We start from the raw sequence: 20834 nt of genomic DNA, 5'->3' as shown, positions 1-20834 counted from the left end.
ATTCATTTTTTGATCGATACCAAAGAATCGATGAATCTCTAATTTTAATAATCCTTAAGTGTCATTTTTATTTTTTTTCGGTTTTTTAAATTTTCTTCCTTAATTTTCTTTTAACTTTTCCTTTTTTGACCAGAAAGTGTCTTTTTAATCAGACTTATTCTTTCTTTGAATGGGAAATTTGTAAAACGGAAATATTGTAAATTTTTTCCTTTTTCCAGCCTGACCGGGCTGGCTTAAAAATATTTAATTTTCGGCCTGTCGGTCAGACATGTTTTTTAAAATTTGGTCATAAGATTCTAAAATAGAAATTTTTTTTATTATTAACAAAGTGTAATATTGACTCTAAGTTTATTTATATTATTAAATTCGATATATGGTTTTACCTTATTTTATTATTTTGGAATTACCATCTTTGTTATATCACTTTGCTTTACAAATTTTCTTAAGTCCAATACATTTTATTTTCATATAATATATTTCATAATTTATCAATCTCGTTATCAAAATAATAATTAATGAATGGCGATGTTTCACAATTGTTAATTATATCCATTAATGACCATTCATTAATATTTAATAACTCTTCATTAATTCGGATTACAAATTTTATAATGATTGTGAATATGTAAAAAAATTACCAACTTTTTCTTAGTTGCCACCTTATTTATTTCTTTTACATAATTAAATAAAAAACATGGTCAACGACAGGTTCTATTATTTATTTATAAATATATATCAGACCTGCAGGCCCGGCCCTAAACCCGGCCCGGCCCGGACCGGGCCGGGCCGTATTTTAAATTTTTTAAATATACCCGGGCCGGGCCTAAAAATTTTTTTAAACATATCCGGGCCGGGCCTAAGATTGTTAAACCCGGGCCGGGCTGGGCCTTAATATTTTTTATAAAATTTTTTACATTATGAGTTAATGGTTATAAGATTATATTATATTATAGTTATGATTAATATAATATTGGGTGATGGTTAACACTACCTAACACCCACAGATCGATCTAATTATTAATTTCCTGCAAATTTATTCAAAGTATTAATATATTTTTTTATAATTCATATCTAAATTTTTACAACATATTTTACCAAAACAATCAAATAAAGGAATATCTTAAATAAGCCCCAATATTCAAGTATTATTAATATATTTTTTTATAATTCATATCTAAATTTTTAGAATATATTTTACCAAAACAATTAAATAAAGGAATATCACTTCTTGAAGTTTGTAATACCTTTCAAAGCGAAAAGGGAGAAATAAAATTGATTTTACTTAATATAAAGCATTTTTTAATTGAAAAATTTGTTTTACACAAGTATCATTTTATTTCTCTTTTTCTCTGTCACAAATTCAAGCAATTACGTATATAGTCAGGGACAGATCGCAAGATGATGGAAAACTATATAAAAGATTATATTAAATTACAAGAGGCTCAGGAAGTAAATGAAATACCATCGACCAGTCAAATTACGACTGTTGTTAAACAAACTGAATCGTTTTATGACAAATGGGGCGATGGTAATTCTGGTAATATGTTACCCGATGATGAATATTATAATTACATAAATAAAAAAATAGATGAAACATTTAAGATGGATAATTTGTTAGAGTGGTGGGCGGCTCATCAAAGCGAATTTCCAATTTTAGCAAAATTGGCAATTCCTGCTTCAAGTGCAAGCTGTGAGCGGAATTTTTCCACTACTTGAATTCTTGAAGAAAGAAGAAGTAATCTTCAACCTGAAAAGGTAGATATGCTTCTCTTTCTTCATGATAATTTGTGAATTTTTAATATCTTTCTTGAGTATGGGGTTTCGTCAATCATGCTGGTTTTTTACTTTGCAAACTGTCAAATATTTATTGCATTTATTATATTTACCTTGAGTCATGAAAGTTTTTAATCCAACATTTTTCATTATTTTTTTTTACAATATTATATAATACAATTATCTTCTTTTGTTTAAAATTTATATTATAAAATAAATTATATTAATATTGTGCAATTAGATTATATTTTCAAAATACTATTTATTATACATGCATTTTTTTAAATAGCGATTTATTTTTATTTTATAAATTAAATAGTAAATTAAATACAATATATTATATTCTCAAAATATTTCCCATTTTTAAAAATTAAATATTAGTTTTATTTTTTTTAAATGCAATAAAAAATATAGTATATGCTCAAAATATTATTACCATTTATATGAATATTAGTTTTATTTTTATAAATGCAATATAAAATATAGTATATGCTCAAAATATCCATTTTTATAAATAACAGTTTTATAATTTTTATAAATTCAATATAATATTCTCAAAATATTAGCTTTTTACATGTATTTTTTAAATAATAAGCGATAATACTCGCTGAAAAATATGGTAAAATACCTCATAGATGAATTTTTGTATATACCAGGTCGAATATAATTTTAAAAAATTCCGATTCAATTTTTAAATCCGGGCCAGGCCGTAAAAATTTTTTTTAAAAAATATCTGGGCCGGGTTTTAAATTTTTAAATCTGAGCCTGGTCGGGCCGTAAAAAATTTTTTTAAAAAATATCCGGGCCGGGCCTAAAAAATTTAAAACCGGGCCGGGCCGTGCAAATGGTACCTCTGCAGGTCTCTGATATATATATTTGTTATTTAATCAATTAAATATAACATGCCCACCTTAAACAGGTCCAGCCTCTTTAAATTTGCAAAAAATGTCCCATAATTATGGAACAGAGTGTATAATACTTTATATTTAACAACAATTAATATGTTAATAATGTATCATTAGATGTCATCTCTTTTGTTGTTTCCTGGCTTACTGTTGAACAATCATTTTCGTTCGATCATTAGCTTGATTGACATCATTGTATATACACCACGGCTTGATTGACCATCATCAAGTCCAGGCAGTGGGTTGTTAAGTTTATGATTCGCACGGTTTTATTATTATTATTGTTGTTCTTTTTTTAAAGGAACGGTCCGATTCATGCTTTCAATATATCGTCGGTCTAGAATTGGAGTGCTCTACTCGACATCTTCAAATTTTTTTTGGTTAGAAGTGGATAATAACTTATTTATTTCCAATATTTATATAAATAAAAACTAGATTAAAAAATATTTATTTTTGCCAAAGTTATAGCACTGTCAATTTTGCGCTATTTGCATATAACGATGTAATTTTTGCATCATATGCATGGCCTATCCTATTATCTTATTTAATCACGTGTTGTATTTCCTTCCTTTTTTTAATTTTATCGTAAAATATTTTTATTCCATATCTATCCTAAATTATTTTAATGTCAAGGTAAATATTTTATTATTTTAAAGTAATCTTAATATAGTTTTCATGTTTAATTTTTAAATAAAGTTACATAAATTGGAGCTAGATTAAAAAATATAATGAAATTTATCACAATTTTTTCCTCTCGCAGTTATTTTCTTTAATGTTTTTGCCCTTTTGGGCGAAACATTAGAAATATAACCGGACATTTCGGCCTTTATGGCTTCCATGTCCCAAGGCCTTTATTATCAATCAAAAATTTTTCGATATAAATTTAATAGAAAATAACAATGAAGTAATATCGTAATAATAATAGGTATTTATGTAAATAAATATTGAAAGGATGAATCGTTCTAGATATTAGTTATTTTCGGATAAATTTTTGATTGGTTGTAGGCTAAGTTATGCCAAGTCGTGGGGTTCAATAGACAGTTCGTCCCATTGGTAAGAAACCGTTGATTGGCTATTGGCTGGTATCGAGATATTAACGAAGGGGTATCCGGTGCTGATTGCTCTCCGAATAAAGATTCTTCGTCTTGTTGTAGAATTATCGCTGCTTCTAGAACCGGCCCCTCGAAGAGGTCCAGTTGTTCTCTGGCGGCCATCCAGGTCCTAGAAGGAAGGTCTGCCGGATTGTCCTCAGGAGGAATCCATTGGATGTTTTGGGACACAGCAGTGAAGTTGGCTAGTCCTAGTTTAAACAGGGTTTGGATTAGCACAATTTCTAAGGATGGAGATCTTGATCCACCTTTTTTGTATGTGTAGTAGGCTACTGATGAATCAGTGAAGATCATCGGATGTTCGTTGTTTCTATGTATGGCCATGATTGCCCCGATGCCGACTGCTAGAATTTCTTTGACATTTATGTGCTGGATGGCATGTGTCGGGACATTGAATAACAGACAAGCCTCGCTGTATGCTACTGATAGGTTATCGACTTCCCAAAAGTTTATACAAATATGTGAGTTTGAGGCGTCCACGTATACTGGGGAGTTGGCATAATAATGTAGCGACAGGGGGGAGGCTAGTGCATTGGCTTTTTTAAAGGCTAGGTAAGTGTCGACTATAGCAGCTAAGTGTCCCTCGTTCATAGTTATGTAATAGGGTGAGAACAAGCGGGACATGCCAGTGATGGTGTATGCATAATGGTTTACCACTCCTAGTACCCTAGCTGCTAATTCTTGTCCTACCTGGAGATGTTGGTATGAGTGCTGTCTGAATACATCTAAGCATTTCTTGAGCCTCCGTCTCGTGTTCGTGTCTGCTGAGACCGTTTTCTCTGTGAGATTGATAGGAACACCGAGGTAAGTTATGGTCGGGGTAGGGTCGAGAACCGATTTCTCGGGGGCAATTTGTAGTCCCCATCCTTCCAGGGTACAGCGAAGGGACTTGGTCGACCATTTGACATCGTTTTCATTGTCACCATATATGAGGATGTCATCTAAATAAACGTTGTAATTCGCCTTCTTGACTGTTTTGGCACAGGCATCTAGTATGACGGACTGAAGGCAGTAAGGGCTAAAAGAGGCTCCCATGGGGAGGACTCGATATCCATAATTAACGTTATTGAATTTAAAACCAAAGAAACTTCTCACTTGTGTAGACAGAGGAATGGAGAAGAATGCGGAACGGATATCTATTTTGCAGGCAAAAGCTGCTTGGTCAAGCTTTGCGGACATCAGTGGGATCGATTTGAGTCTGAAAGGGTAGTGTAGGAAGTTTTTCGACACTTCAGAGAAATCACTGATGACGCGTGGGGATCCGTTGCTCTTTGGGATGATGAACAGGGGAGAATATATTTGATCTTCATCGGTCTGTTCAATGACATTGGCGGCGAGAAGCTGTCTGTGGATGTAGCATTTCAAGCTACGGGCCAGCGTTAGACGGCACTATCTTCGAACTCACACCGAATAACTCTGTTGACGTTCCGCCTGCAGACCCCAGTTCTATGGCAATAATCTCTGCCATGCAGGCAATATCAGAGCAAATGGCGCTCCTATCTACTCGCGTTGATAGACAGGACCGGAATCGGGACAGGACACCATCACCACGTCACACATCCACCCCGAGGAATAGGGAAACCTCAACCTCCCGGCCACCCATCGCGCCACCACCACCACCGTTGGAACCACCGCTCACTTCCGCCGAGGCCCACGAAAGATTAACCAAAGTTTGGGCGGGCCTCCAACAGGATCTCCTGGAACCGAAATGTAATACAAACGATCTCGACAGACACGAGATCAAACACATCGCTGAAGTAATCGAAATCCTCTCACCCGAATCGGATATCAGGATGCTAAAGATTATGACGAAGCGCATTCGAGTCCTAGCCCTCGCTATTCATTGGAACTGATCCCAAAGAGCAACGGATCCCCACGCGTCATCAGTGATTTCTCTGAAGTGTCGAAAAACTTCCTACACTACCCTTTCAGATTCAAATCGATCCCACTGATGTCCGCAAAGCTTGACCAAGCAGCTTTTGCCTGCAAAATAGATATCCGTTCCGCATTCTTCTCCATTCCTCTGTCTACACAAGTGAGAAGTTTCTTTGGTTTTAAATTCAATAACGTTAATTATGGATATCGAGTCCTCCCCATGGGAGCCTCTTTTAGCCCTTACTGCCTTCAGTCCGTCATACTAGATGCCTGTGCCAAAACAGTCAAGAAGGCGAATTACAACGTTTATTTAGATGACATCCTCATATATGGTGACAATGAAAACGATGTCAAATGGTCGACCAAGTCCCTTCGCTGTACCCTGGAAGGATGGGGACTACAAATTGCCCCCGAGAAATCGGTTCTCGACCCTACCCCGACCATAACTTACCTCGGTGTTCCTATCAATCTCACAGAGAAAACGGTCTCAGCAGACACGAACACGAGACGGAGGCTCAAGAAATGCTTAGATGTATTCAGACAGCACTCATACCAACATCTCCAGGTAGGACAAGAATTAGCAGCTAGGGTACTAGGAGTGGTAAACCATTATGCATACACCATCACTGGCATGTCCCGCTTGTTCTCACCCTATTACATAACTATGAACGAGGGACACTTAGCTGCTATAGTCGACACTTACCTAGCCTTTAAAAAAGCCAATGCACTAGCCTCCCCCCTGTCGCTACATTATTATGCCAACTCCCCGGTATACGTGGACGCCTCAAACTCACATATTTGTATAAACTTTTGGGAAGTCGATAACCTATCAGTAGCATACAGCGAGGCTTGTCTGTTATTCAATGTCCCGACACATGCCATCCAGCACATAAATGTCAAAGAAATTCTAGCAGTCGGCATCGGGGCAATCATGGCCATACATAGAAACAACGAACATCCGATGATCTTCACTGATTCATCAGTAGCCTACTACACATACAAAAAAGGTGGATCAAGATCTCCATCCTTAGAAATTGTGCTAATCCAAACCCTGTTTAAACTAGGACTAGCCAACTTCACTGCTGTGTCCCAAAACATCCAATGGATTCCTCCTGAGGACAATCCGGCAGACCTTCCTTCTAGGACCTGGATGGCCGCCAGAGAACAACTGGACCTCTTCGAGGGGCCGGTTCTAGAAGCAGCGATAATTCTACAACAAGACGAAGAATCTTTATTCGGAGAGCAATCAGCACCGGATACCCCTTCGTTAATATCTCGATACCAGCCAATAGCCAATCAACGGTTTCTTACCAATGGGACGAACTGTCTATAGAACCCCACGACTTGGCATAACTTAGCCTACAACCAATCAAAAATTTATCCGAAAATAACTAATATCTAGAACGATTCATCCTTTCAATATTTATTTACATAAATACCTATTATTATTACGATATTACTTCATTGTTATTTTCTATTAAATTTATATCGAAAAATTTTTGATTGATAATAAAGGCCTTGGGACATGGAAGCCATAAAGGCCGAAATGTCCGGTTATATTTCTAATGTTTCGCCCAAAAGGGCAAAAACATTAAAGAAAATAACTGCGTTAACTTGCTCATAATTTAAATAAAGATGACATAAAATTAAATTTGATTAAATAATTATTTTTAAAATATATTATAATTCATTATTTCAATATAAAATAAGATTTACACTAATAAATTCAAACATAAAAAAATATATGACATTGAAATATGTTAATTTTGACTTATCACTTAGCATTAATATGCTCCAAACATAATTTTTTTCCCTATATTTGACAAAAATATTTCGTTCTTCCTCTTGAGTAGATAAGATTTCTATTTTGAACTTTTTCTAATATATTGTAAATAGATTCCTTCAAAAGTCAGGACAATCTGATAATTTTTGTTGTATTCTAAATATGGCTTTATAAGTTTCATTAATAATTTTACATATGAAATTACTCCTTTTAGTGGATATTTTTTGTTTGCTATATTATGTGAATTGATTGATATTATGTTAGAAGTGTGTAAGACCTTCTTAAAATTATATCATTTTTTATCATTCAACACATCATATCTAACATACCTTTAGTCATAAAATGTTATCATTTTAGGCTTGCTTTATCATTTTTATCAACATTTTCATTATGGTGGAAAGTTGATAGCATTATTAGCATTATGACATCCTTTTCTTTCTCTCTAATATGTTAATAATGTTAAAACACCATTCCAAGAGTCTTACACATTACAGGCAAAAATATTCTTCAAAGGAGTTATTGAGGAAAGTCTCAATTATAAAATACATTATGATTTATATTCTAAAAAATATGATGAATTATCATGAATTCCTGTTAAAGATCATTATTACATGAATAAATTAGAAAAAATTAAGTAATTTCAATGATTTGAAATTATTATTTTGAATATATATTCCAAAAATTTTTCCTTTAAATTAATATTTACCAAATATCCCCGGATATTTTTATAGTCTTGCTGATGGCTTCTTGCCCAACCACTTGAGGTGGCTCTATAAATTTTAGCAAATATATGTCATAATTTTAATACGACCTCCCTTTAATTTAATATTTTTCGAAATTCAAGGAATCTATAGATTTATCATTAATTTATTTTGGGTCATTGTGCATCTTATATTATAGATTACCCATTCCCTTAATTTCTTCCATGCGTTATGGTTATCACCGATTTTCGCTTATTTAAAACTGTGAAATATTCACATTACTCATAGATTTATCTTTTATAAAGATATTATTTTTACTGGGTACTTTGTGTTTTATATTCAAATTGGCATTATTTGAAATTATTTTCAGTTTTATTTCTTAAGAAATACTCTACTTTAAAATTTTAAGAGCTTTAACATATATCATATCCATGATAAGTGTTCCTTGTGAAACAATTTCTTTATCATTAAACCTGATAATTTTTGCGAAATCTTCTTATATATGCAAGGCTTATTTATGTCTAAATTTTTAACCGTATCTAGATTAATATGAACAATTTCCTTTTTGTTATAATTAGTATTCTTTGAATAATTGTCACGAATATTTTAGAATATTTCCAAATTTGTGACAAATTTTACTTATGCTCCCATTATTTTTGGAATTAAAACGATAATCATTTTCATTATTCTTTTTCGCACCAGAAATAATTTTAATTTTCGGTATCAGAACTTTAGTATATGATTTATTTAATACTACCTATTGTATTACTTTTATTATCACCATATGCTCCTGTTAGGTTAACACGCAAATTGTAAAATTTATATTAATAAAAATAATTATATAATGGCCTATCAACCGCTGTATGATTATTACTATCATATAGTCATTGGCTAAGACAATTGATGGCTACAAATTTATCTTTATCATAAAAACAATTGTTTTACGATCACATATTTTACATATATTAATATTTACATTATTTAATTCCTTATATATGTATATTACCTAAAATTCCTTTTATATCATTTACCTCCTTTACAATATTAGTATTTTAACAAATTTTTGATGGTTAACAAAGTAAACATTTTAAGGAAATAAATTTAATATATAAAGATAAAAAAAATTAATTAAAAACTTAATCAAACATCTAAAACTTAAGAAAATAAGGTGGGATCAGGGATCCATACGAAACGAATATCGGTTCAGGTTCGGATAAAAATAACGGTTCAAGGTTCAGGTTCGTAAAAATAAAAATATCGGTCGTTTTGAACTTCTAAAAACCGGTTTGAACACTTTTATATTCAAACCTACATTCGAATTAGGTAGAGGGAAGAATATATTTTTTTATTTCATCATTAAAATATATAAAAAACACAAAACCTTCATTTTTATTTATTGCATATTAAAATAATATTTAATTTATAAATATACCAAATAAATATCAATGATTAATTTTAATATAAACAATATTTAACTTTATTCGCTTAAAATTTTTTAGCCCCACAATTAATATATTTTCAAGATTCGTCTCACTCAAATTACTTCTATAAGGAGATAGTATATATTTAATTGTTGAAAAACATCTTTCCACATTAATTTGGGCAGCCGGCACTGCCAGTATGATATCAGACAATTTACATAATTCTGGGTATCTATTACTCTGATTTCTCTAATAGTCTAAAATATTCATATTTTTATTTAACCTAGGTTCCTTAGAAAAATTATCTAAAATATTTCTAATATTCTCCGATTTTTGTAACAGATTTTGTTTGTTACCATCTGTTTTTTTAAAGAAAACTTTCTACTAAATCCTTCAGATGAAAATACATTAACCGGCGTTGATTCACCTTCACTAGAATCCTTCGCTCTTATAACAAAGTTTAATTCTATGCTATGCCATATTTTAATAATATGCTCTCTAGCCCTTCTTCAGTCAGAAGCACTTGATATCTATATAATAAAAATTAAAAATATCATTATAAAAATCTTATTATATTTTATGAATAGATAGAAAAATAAATCGCCGGGGTGGCCTAGTTGGTTATGATGTAGGCTTGGAAACAGAAGGTCGCAGGTTCGATCCTGGTAAGGAACGTAAAAATTTTCGGACTTTTCTTCGATGACTGATGTGTAAAGACATATGGTAAGATGAATTTCGGGGCTTAGAGGTCACACCCCAGTCACTGACAGGCTTGGACAGTCGGGTGCTAAGGATACTTGTCCAATAAACAAAAATGAAAGACACAAATGAAAATATGAATATGAATTCTCTCTAAAATTCATAGCATCTATTATTGAACCAGCAAAGGGTGAAGTAAAAATTGAAATTTCTAATTTAGCTTTTAGCCATAAAAATTCCCTAAAGTTAGCTGCCTAAGCTGTAAGTTCTTGGTAGCTACTTTAATTGGTTTTAGGATATTTATCAACCCTATAATTGCTTCCCATTCCAAAGCTGTAAAATAAAGTTCACTTATGAACTGATAATTCCTCACATATATCTTTTAATTCATTCAATCTCTCTAGCATGTCATAGGTTGATAGCTAACAATCCAATATGGGTCTTTTTAAGTTTAATTTTTTATTATGATTGATATCGATCTTGTCCTTAGTTTCTTGCATGCAGTACGAGTTTTAATAATAATATTAGAAACTGAGCAATTTTTACTGCATGATCTACCATGTAAGGTATGAGAAGCACATCTTATATTTATAATATTATATTGAAAATCATTAAGATTGATTGTTAAATCATTAGGTACATTTGTGAAACTAGTAGAAACATTCAAATTATATATATTTTGTATTTGTTCTTCGTCATCATTTTCAGACATTTGATTGTCATCATCACTATCCTTCTAAATAATTTTACCATCTTAATGAGATTTGCCCCATTGTCAGTTGTTATAGTTTATATTTGTGATGTTTTGATTTCATAATCATTTAATACTTTTATTAAGTTTTAAATTTTCTGCAGTGGGCAGTTCTCGAAACCAGAATAAGAGTCATAGTGATTGCTTAAACATCATGTTTACAGAAATAGCTTGGCATTAAGACACACTTCCTTCCAAATATGGCGGTCTTGGTATAAGATCTCCACTGTCGAATTCAATATGTGCATTCATTGTTAGCCACCTTAAGGCACATAGATTAATTGACCAACATCTGTCAGTCCACGATCCTTTTTGAATACAGCTAGGACGGATTGGGCAAAATCCTACAACCACAACCCTATTTCCGATTTCTGCTAAACAGAAGGATTGGGATCTACCACTTGTGAAAAACTCCGTTGATTACCTTATTTCGAGTCTTTCACCTTGGCTAGATCCACATTCATTGAACTTATCAAGGATCGGGGATATGAATTTTTAGATGTTATTTTATCTAGCAATCTTAAACTTGAATTGGACAATCACGAGCTCAGCTATGCTTTATGTAACAAGCTCAAAATTCCTTTCCCATTACCATATAAAAGCAAAAAATGTCATACTAATGATGACAATATGGCGCTGCATCCTTTACACTGAAAGCGTAATCCCGGTCGGCAAACCCGGCACTCGAGGTACAATCAAATCATATACTTTGCACTTAGGTCAGCTGGTTTTCCTCCCTCTTGGAGCCTTCTGATCTCTTTTCCGATGAGGCGTCCTGATGGAACCATACGTATTTCATGATCACAAGGAAAGTTTATAATATGGGATTTTTCTTCTCTAGACACGAACTCCTCTTCCAATTTTAACAAGGACGCTTTGAACAGAGCGCAAAATTTAAGATCATTATACAGCGTTGATTTTTCTAATTACATATTCGTACCAATCATATGCTCCACTTTTACAACATATGGTGATTTGGCTACAAAGTTAGACGTTGGCTGCCTACTTAGGAAAAATTCTGGGGAGCCTCGCGAAGGCTTTTAAAAAACAGAGGATCGCAATAGCCATTCTTAATAATTATGTTTGTTTTATCAATTCAATCTCTTCTGATGATTAGGGGGAGGGAGTTTGAATAAATGTGCTGGTTTCGCTTTTATTTATTTTGTATTTTACCTTATCTTATTATTTATGTTCAATATTTTCTTTTTGTTATTATTATTTTTTCTAATTTGTAATCGTTTATTAACTATATTTATATTATATATCATATGATAGTTATACATTTTTATATATTTTTTTTAAGATTCAATGTAATTTTTCATAATGCAATTTATTTTAATTTATATTTAAAATATTATTTCTTTTTCAATATCTAACATATTGTTATTGATAAGTATTGAATTGTTGTTTTTTTATTTTTGTATTTTTTATAAAATGTTTATTTTCATTATTATAGATTATCATATGAATTTGGAGATAAAATAAAATGGCGAAAATTCTATAACTACAAAAAATATAATACAAAAGATTTCTATATTTCCGTAATTATTAAAGAAAGTCACTACAAAAATGTCGCAGTCGATAAAAAGTTTAACGGATTCAAACTTGTGTTACAAAGATTGGTACGACTTATTAAAAGAATTTAAAAACACAACCAAGGTTAACATCATCACAAGAAAAATCCTGTTATTAACAACAATAGGATGTGATACTTATAAAATATTGGTAAATTTATGCGCACCAGATAGTCCAGGAAATAAAGGGGTATTAGAAATACATAACATTTTACTCAAATTTTTTCATCCTACTCCTAATATAATTGTAGAAAGATATAAATTTTATCAATATAATCAAAAAACTGAAAAAAAATTAATAGAATATATACAAAATCTTCGAAAATTAGCAACAACTTGTGAATTTGGGGAATATTTAAATACTGCATTAAGAGATAAATTTATATTCGGATAAAAGATCCTAAAATTTTACAAAGATTATTATCTGAAGATGATATAGACATAAATAAACAAATAGCTACTGCAGTAGAAACAGCTATAAAAAATACAAAATGATGAAACTAGAATTGATCAGTTAGAAGAGGAACATAATGATAATATAAATAAAATTCAAAGAGTTAATAATGATAAACAATCCAAGTCATATAATAATTATAATACGAGCTACAAAAAACCAAATCCCTGCCACTCCTGCAGCGGAAACCATAGAAGGGAAAATTGTTTTTTCAAGAATGCCACTTGTTATAAATGCAACAAAATTGGGCAGATTGCTCGAGTCTGTTGAAAAGAAATAGTGAATTTTAGTAATAATAAAACAAACGAATATAATCCAGAATTTTGGGTGGATGTTAAAATAAACAACAGCGATATCAGAATGGAATTAGATACTGGAGCTGGAGTAAGCATAATTAACGAAATAGATAGGAAAAATAAACTTAATTATCCTGGATTCACAAATTGCATGCTAAAACTTAAAAGCTATACAGGAACAAATATACCACTATTAGGTCAGACTGTAGTAAAAGTACAATATAAAGGACGAACATTAGAACTACCTCTCATAATTACAAAAGGATATACCAAAAATCTTATTGGAAGAAACTGAATAACTAAATTTCCCGAAATGACTGAAATACCTGAAATACAAATAAATAACTTTAATATACAAAATGAATTTCCTCAATTATTTACCAAAGAATTGGGCTGCTTGAAAGATTTTTAGGCACATTATATATGAAAAACGAGAAACCAATTTTATGCAAATCACGTCCCGTACCATACGCATTAAAAGATGAAGTTGAAGAAGATTTAGACAGATTGCTAAAAATAGGAGTAATAGAAAAAATTAATCATTCACTTTATGCATTACCCATAGTAATTGTTCAAAAGAAAGATAAACATTACGAATTTGCGGAACTATAAATCAGAATATTAATATTGATCCATACCCAATACCAAGAATCAAAGATTTATTAGCCAGTTTGGGAAAAGGATAGGAATTTTCAATATTGGATCTCTCAGTTGCCTATTTTCAAATTAAAGTGGGGGAAGAGTCTCAAAAATATCTTGTAATCAATACGCATAGAGGATTATTCAAATATACAAGACTACCTTTTTGGCATATCGTCTTCAGCTATATTTCAACGAGCCATCGAGAATTTATTAAAAGGTTTTGAAGGAGTAGCTTGTTATTTAGATGATATTATAATGACCGGGAAAAATAGAGAGAAGCACGAAACAAATTTAAAAAAGGTACTAAAATGTCTATATGAAAATGGAATCAAGCTAATAGAAAATGTAAATTTTTCATACAAAATGTCGAGTACTTAGGGCACAATATTTCAAAAAACGAGATACAACTACCGAAAAAATACTGAGGCAGTAAAAAAAGCACCAGAACCAACAAACTTGAAACAATTACAGTCATTTCTAGGGTCAGCAATACTATTCAAAATTTATTTGAAATTTCGCAACCAAAGTCATACCATAATACAAATTATTAGAAAAAGCAGTGGCTTGGAGATGGACTAATGAATGCAAAGACGTGTATAAAAAAATAAAGCAAGAAATAAGTAGTACTCAAATATTACAACATTATGATCCAAAATTACCCATTATTTTAGCAACAGAAGCGTCAGCCATAGGAATTGGGGCAGTAATATCACATATAGAGGGGGTAAGGAGAGACCAATTGCATTCGCCTCAAGAACACTAAATGTAGCTGAGAAAAATTATAGCCAAATAGAAAGAGAAGCTTTGGCCATTATATTTGGGCTTACAAAATTCAAAGAATTTATACATGGAAAAAAGTTCACATTACAAACACACAAGCCATTAATGAGTTTATTTCACCCAAGAAAAGATATATAAACAACATCTACTGCCAGAATACAAAGGTGGGCTTTATTATTAGCAGGTTACCAATATGAAATAGATTTCAAAAGTAGTCGACAACTAGAAAATGCTGACATGCTATCTAGATTACCTATAAAGGGAACCCCAATATCAAAAGAAGAAACGCTAGATCAAATACAGGTGCGAGAAACACCTTTAAATGCAAGCGAAATTGAAAGAGAAACAATGCGAGATGATATACTCTCTAAAGTATATAGATATACTATAGAAGGATGGCCAATAAACTAAGATGAGTGTTTAAAGGAGTATAGCCAAATGAGAGAGGAAATTACAACAGAGAGAGGTTGTTTATTGTGGAAAAATGATAATACCACAACAATACCGCAACGTTTTAGACATGATACATCAAGGACATATTGGAATGGTAATGAAGATGAGAGCAAGACAATACGCGTGGTGGCCTAATATAAACCAAGATATTGAAACATGGGTCGAAAAATGTAGAGAATGCCAGGAACAACACGATATGCCTCAAAAGACATTTCAAAATTGACCAAAACCACCAAAAGCATGGCACCGAGTACATATTGATTATGCTGGACCATTTCAAAATCATTATTGGTTGGTAGTGATAGATGCTAGCAGTCGCTGGCCAGAAATAGTTCCCATGACTAGTACTACAACCGAAAGCACGATCAATAAGAAATATTTTTGCCAGTTCAGATTTCCTAAGATAATTGTTTCTGATAACGGACCACAATTCAGCAGCAAAGAATTCCATGATTTCTGCGAAAAAAACGGAATACAATTAATGCACGAAGTCCTTACAATCCTCAGACAAATAGCATGACCGAACGATTAGTTCGAACTTTTAAACAGGCATGAATAAAAGAAACTAGGGGATTTCGAAACCAGTCTAGCTATTTTTCTCTACTATTACAAAAATACACCAGAAAAGTTCCGCTGAAATACTACTAAAAATTAAACCTAAAGGATTGTTAGACCAAAAACGGGGGAACAAAAAGGAGAAGTTAGAACACTACACTCAAAAATTCGAGATAAATGAAAATCGCGCATATCAATAATAAAGAAAAAAAAATGGGAAAAAGCCATTATTAAAAGCATACTCAGATCATTACGATATGAAGTAAGTATAGAGGGTAAAACTATTAATTAAAGAAAAGAACCGAAAATATATTAACTGGTGAATACGAATTAGAAGAGAGACCCGAAATGGAAGATAGAGTTAACAAATAGGATATAATAAGCAATAACTGTGAATTGAATCTAAAGGAGAGGGAGGAAGAAATTACAAGTCAAGATCTTTATCCGAAAAGAATACGAACGAAACCCAATAGATTGGTGATAATTGATAAGTATTGAATTGTTGTTTTTATTTTTTACAAAATGTTTATTTTCATTATTATAGATTATCATATGAATTTGAATAACAAAAAATTATATTATTATTTTGAGATAAAATAAAATGGCGAAAATTCTATAACTAAAAAAAATACAATATAAAAAGTTTTCTATATTTCCATAATTATTGAAGAAAGACACTACAGTTATTATATTTAAATATTTTCTAAGAATAAATATATTAGCTTAAATAACTCTTTTATTAATGAGGTATTTGGAAAACTTTATTTTTAGTTGTTAATTTGTTAATCGTTTTAACGGAGCGCATGATGTTTAAAATATATATCAGAGACCTGCAGAGGTACCATTTACACGGCCCGGCTTTAAATTTTTTAGGCCCGGCCCGGATATTTTTTTAAAAAATTTTTTACGGCCCGGCTCGGTCCGGATTTAAAAATTTAAGGCCCGGCCCGGATATTTTTAAAAAAATTTTTTACGGCCCGGCCCGGATTTAAAAATTTCAGGCCCGGCTCGGAATTTTTTTAAATTATATTCGACCTTGTATATACAAAAATTCACCTATGAGGTATTTTACCATATTTTTCAGCGAGTATTATCGCTTATTATTTAAAAAATACATGTAAAAAGCTAATATTTTGAGAATATTATATTGAATTTATAAAAATTATAAAACTGTTATTTATAAAAATGGATATTTTGAGCATATACTATATTTTATATTGCATTTATAAAAATAAAACTAATATTCATAAAAATGGTAATAATATTTTGAGCATATACTATATTTTATATTGCATTTAAAAAAAATAAAACTAATATTTAATTTATAAAAATGGAAAATATTTTAAAAATATAATATATTGTATTTAATTTACTATTTAATTTATAAAATAAAAATAAATCGCTATTTAAAAAAATGCATGTATAATAAATAGTATTTTGAAAATATAATCTAATTGCACAATATTAATATAATTTATTTTATAATATAAATTTTTAACAAAAGAAGATAATTGTATTATATAATATTGTAAAAAAGAATAATGAAAAATGTTGGATTAAAAACTTTCATGACTCAAGGTAAATTTAATAAATGCAATAAATATTTGACAGTTTGCAAAGTAAAAAACCAGCATGATCGACGAAACCCTATACTCAAGAAAGATTTTAAAAATTCACAAATTATCATGAAGAAAGAGAAGCATATCTACCTTTTCAGTTTGAAGATTACTTCTTCTTTCTTCAAGAATTCTTTCAGTAGTGGAAAAATTCCGCTCACAGCTTGCACTTGAAGCAGGAATTGCCAATTTTTCTAAAATTGGAAATTCGCTTTGATGAGCCGCCCACCACTCTAACAAATTATCCACCTTAAATGTTTCATCTATTTTTTTATTTATGTAATTATAATATTCATCATCGGGTATTGACATATTACCAGAATTACCATCGCCCCATTTGTCATAAAACGATTCAGTTTGTTTAACAACAGTCGTAATTTGACTGGTCGATAGTATTTCATTTACTTCCTGAGCCTCTTGTAATTTAATATAATCCTTTATATAGTTTTCCGTCATATTGCGATCTGTCTCTGACTACATACGTAATTGCTTGAATTTGGGACAGAGAAAAGGAGAAATAAAATGATACTTGTGTAAAACAAATTTTTCAATTAAAAAATGCTTTATATTAAGTAAAATCAATTTTATTTCTCCTTTTTCGCTTTGAAAGGTATTACAAACTTCAAGAAGTGATATTCCTTTATTTGATTGTTTTGGTAAAATATATTCTAAAAATTTAGATATGAATTATAAAAAAATATATTAATAATACTTGAATATTGGGGCTTATTTGAGATATTCCTTTATTTGATTGTTTTGGTAAAATATGTTGTAAAAATTTAGATATGAATTATAAAAAAATATATTAATACTTTGAATAAATTTGCAGGAAATTAATAATTAGATCGATCTGTGGGTGTTAGGTAGTGTTAACCATCACCCAATATATTATTTTAATCATAACTGTAATATAATATAATCTTATAACCATTAACTCATAATGTAAAAATTTTTATAAAAAATATTAAGGCCCGGTCCGGCCCGGGTTTAACAATCTTAGGCCCGGCCCGGCCCGGATATATTTAAAAAAAAATTTTTTAGGCCCGGCCCGGATATGTTTAAAAAATTTTTTTTTAGGCTCGGCCCGGGTATATTTAAAAAATTTAAAATACGGCCCGGGCCGGGTTTAGGGCCGGGCTTGCAGGTCTCTGATATATATCTTATGTTTATAAACTCGTTAATTGATACAATTTAAATTTATTTTTTATTAAACCCTAATCGGGAAAAAATTAAATTACGTGACTGGATTAAACAATTTTATAGGAAGATTTTATTATAAATATCCGTATTCTGAATATCAGCTGAATAAAAAAATGCCAGCTTATATAGAAGATTGTTTTCTTTTACGATTAGTTATTCAAATTGGTATATTATGTATAGACTAAAAGATAAACAGCTTGGCCATTCATATAATTTGGAAAAAGCTATGTCGCCTTTCGATTTGATGTAGATTCTAGGTTTTTGTAATTCAAAACTCAAATCCGACGTAGAGTAATTTGCACTCCATTTTAATCCAATAAATATTTGAAAATAAAAAGGCCGATAATTATTTCCAAAGATGATAAGATTTTTCCTATTTTTTAAAAATTTTAACATTTATATTTTTTAGTCTAAGAATGCCACCAAACACTTAGGGGTGTCTAAATAAAAAAAAATTATTTTCGGAGATGCCCTGGCATTCGCAGCAGTTTGCATACTAATGCCAATGTTTATTCAAGTAGAATTATTTAAATATATTTCTGGTTGCTTTCATCTAAATATTTTCACGGACAGAAATTCTCTCCGACTCGGTCGAATCAGTCCTTGATTTTAAAATTTTAAGAACTAGGACCTCGGCAAAATATTGATTGATTGAAATAATAATTTTAATAATAAATTAAAGACCAGCTCGAAAACCCTGTCCGGAACGAGTCAAGAAATGGTATCATTTTAAAAATTTTGGATAGGCCATTTTTTAATACTGGCCGGTCCTAAAGTAATTTTTTTTTAAATTCAGGTCGGACCTATAATTTGACCTCTAGTTTCTGAAATATTTCAAGGATAACACGAAAAATTTTTATTTTCCTTTGGCACTTATAATTATTCCGGTTTCGTGAAATATTGGGTAGGACCTATTCTAAAATAAAATTTTTGGAGAAAAATACTCTGATTAGATCGTTCGAACAAAAAAAATGTTCTGTGATCTAGCCGGATGCGAAATAATGGGTCCAATGCAGGGCTCTACTTTCACTTAAATGTTATTTTCCTATTGTAATTTCTTTTATTTCTCAAAGATTTTAAAATGATATTTTACCAAATACAAAGAACAAGAGAACAATCTGGAAATCTTAGCCAATCAAGTCTCTAAACAAAAACAAACTGCCACTCAAATAAATCGTGAAGTTCAAGTCCACGTCGGTTTTTTTCTCCAATATTTTTTTTTTTGATAGAAATTGAAAAATTGGAGGTTGACAATTTTGATTTGAATTTCCTTTTTTTGCTAATTGAATTTCTTATATTCCTGCTAATTTTAATTTGTTAGGGGGTATAGGGTGGGAGCCGAGGTGAAACCGGACCGTCCATGAAATTTTTTGAATAGGGTCGGCCCAGCCAGTAATCTAATATATAAATCAAGAAATAAACGTTTTCGTATAATCTTAATTTTTTCTATCAACTTTCCATGTTAGACTATATACCATTATTTTTAAAAAAATTTTTTTTTTATACATCAATGAGATTCGAATCACTTACTTAACGTTCGATAGGCAATCGTTCCTTCCAGTTAGCCCCCTCTATATTAAATTTTGTAATACAATTCTTCTTATTAGTGAAACTATATTAAATATATCAATATTTATTTTTTTTATTGGAAGTTCCAGGCTTGGGAAAATTTTTTTAAAATTATCATCGGTTGGCCAGGTTTGAGAAAAATTTTTTAAAATTATAATGGGTCGGACTGGGCTTGGAAAATATTTTTATAATATTTTTTTTATTGGACGCTGAAAAAAATTTCAAAATTATTATCGGTTGGCCAGGTTTGATAAAAAATTTTTAAAATTGTAATGGGTTCGGGTAGGGCTTGGAAAATATTTTATAAATTATATTGGGCTGCGCTTGGGGAAAATTTTTCAAATTATTATCAGCTTGAACGCTTGGGAATTTTTTTATTATTAACAATGGATCAAACATTGACCTAAACAAATAAACCAAGGCCCATAAAATCTGATTTAGATTGTAATTTTAAATTCACTATGATTTTTAAAAATATTATTTCAAAATTATTATGACCTTGAACCTTATTTGGGAATTTTCAATATCAAACATTAGTCATAGATAGACATGTGTGCCGACAGCATTTTCGGCGGCGGCGGCGTTTCTTTTTTTTAAATGATCGGCTGGCGGCGGCCAATCGATTTAGACGCCGCCACAAAAATTGGCGGCTGCGCGGCGGCGTCAAATATTTTTCTA

At 31.0% G+C, this 20834-nt stretch overlaps 1 protein-coding gene across 11 annotated transcripts in view; it reads left to right on the top strand.

Moving 5' to 3' along the window:
* LOC135925905 (syntaxin-8-like) overlaps window positions 1–20834 on the top strand; it is an 87937-nt gene that overhangs the window by 57477 nt on the left and 9626 nt on the right. For 4 of the 11 annotated variants that reach the window (XR_010571754.1, XM_065461469.1, XM_065461468.1 and 1 more), the window contains exon 6: window positions 19692–19784. The exons of 1 other annotated variant lie outside the window; for it this stretch is intronic. Coding sequence is in view for 7 of the 10 variants with exons in the window: in XM_065461469.1 (XP_065317541.1) it covers window positions 19692–19784 (93 nt within the window). In the remaining 3 variants the exon portion in view is untranslated. Of the gene's footprint in view, window positions 1–19691; window positions 19785–20102; window positions 20173–20834 lie in introns of all 11 variants that reach the window. 6 more of the 11 variants (XR_010571755.1, XM_065461473.1, XM_065461474.1 and 3 more) reach the window with 3 other exon arrangements.

Source organism: Gordionus sp. m RMFG-2023, chromosome 3, assembly GCF_954871325.1.
Source record: "Gordionus sp. m RMFG-2023 chromosome 3, tfGorSpeb1-WG-v2, whole genome shotgun sequence".
In the NCBI taxonomy this organism is placed as follows: Eukaryota; Metazoa; Nematomorpha; class Gordioida; order Chordodea; family Parachordodidae; genus Gordionus; species Gordionus sp. m RMFG-2023.
This window is presented reverse-complemented; position numbering and strand designations above follow the sequence as displayed.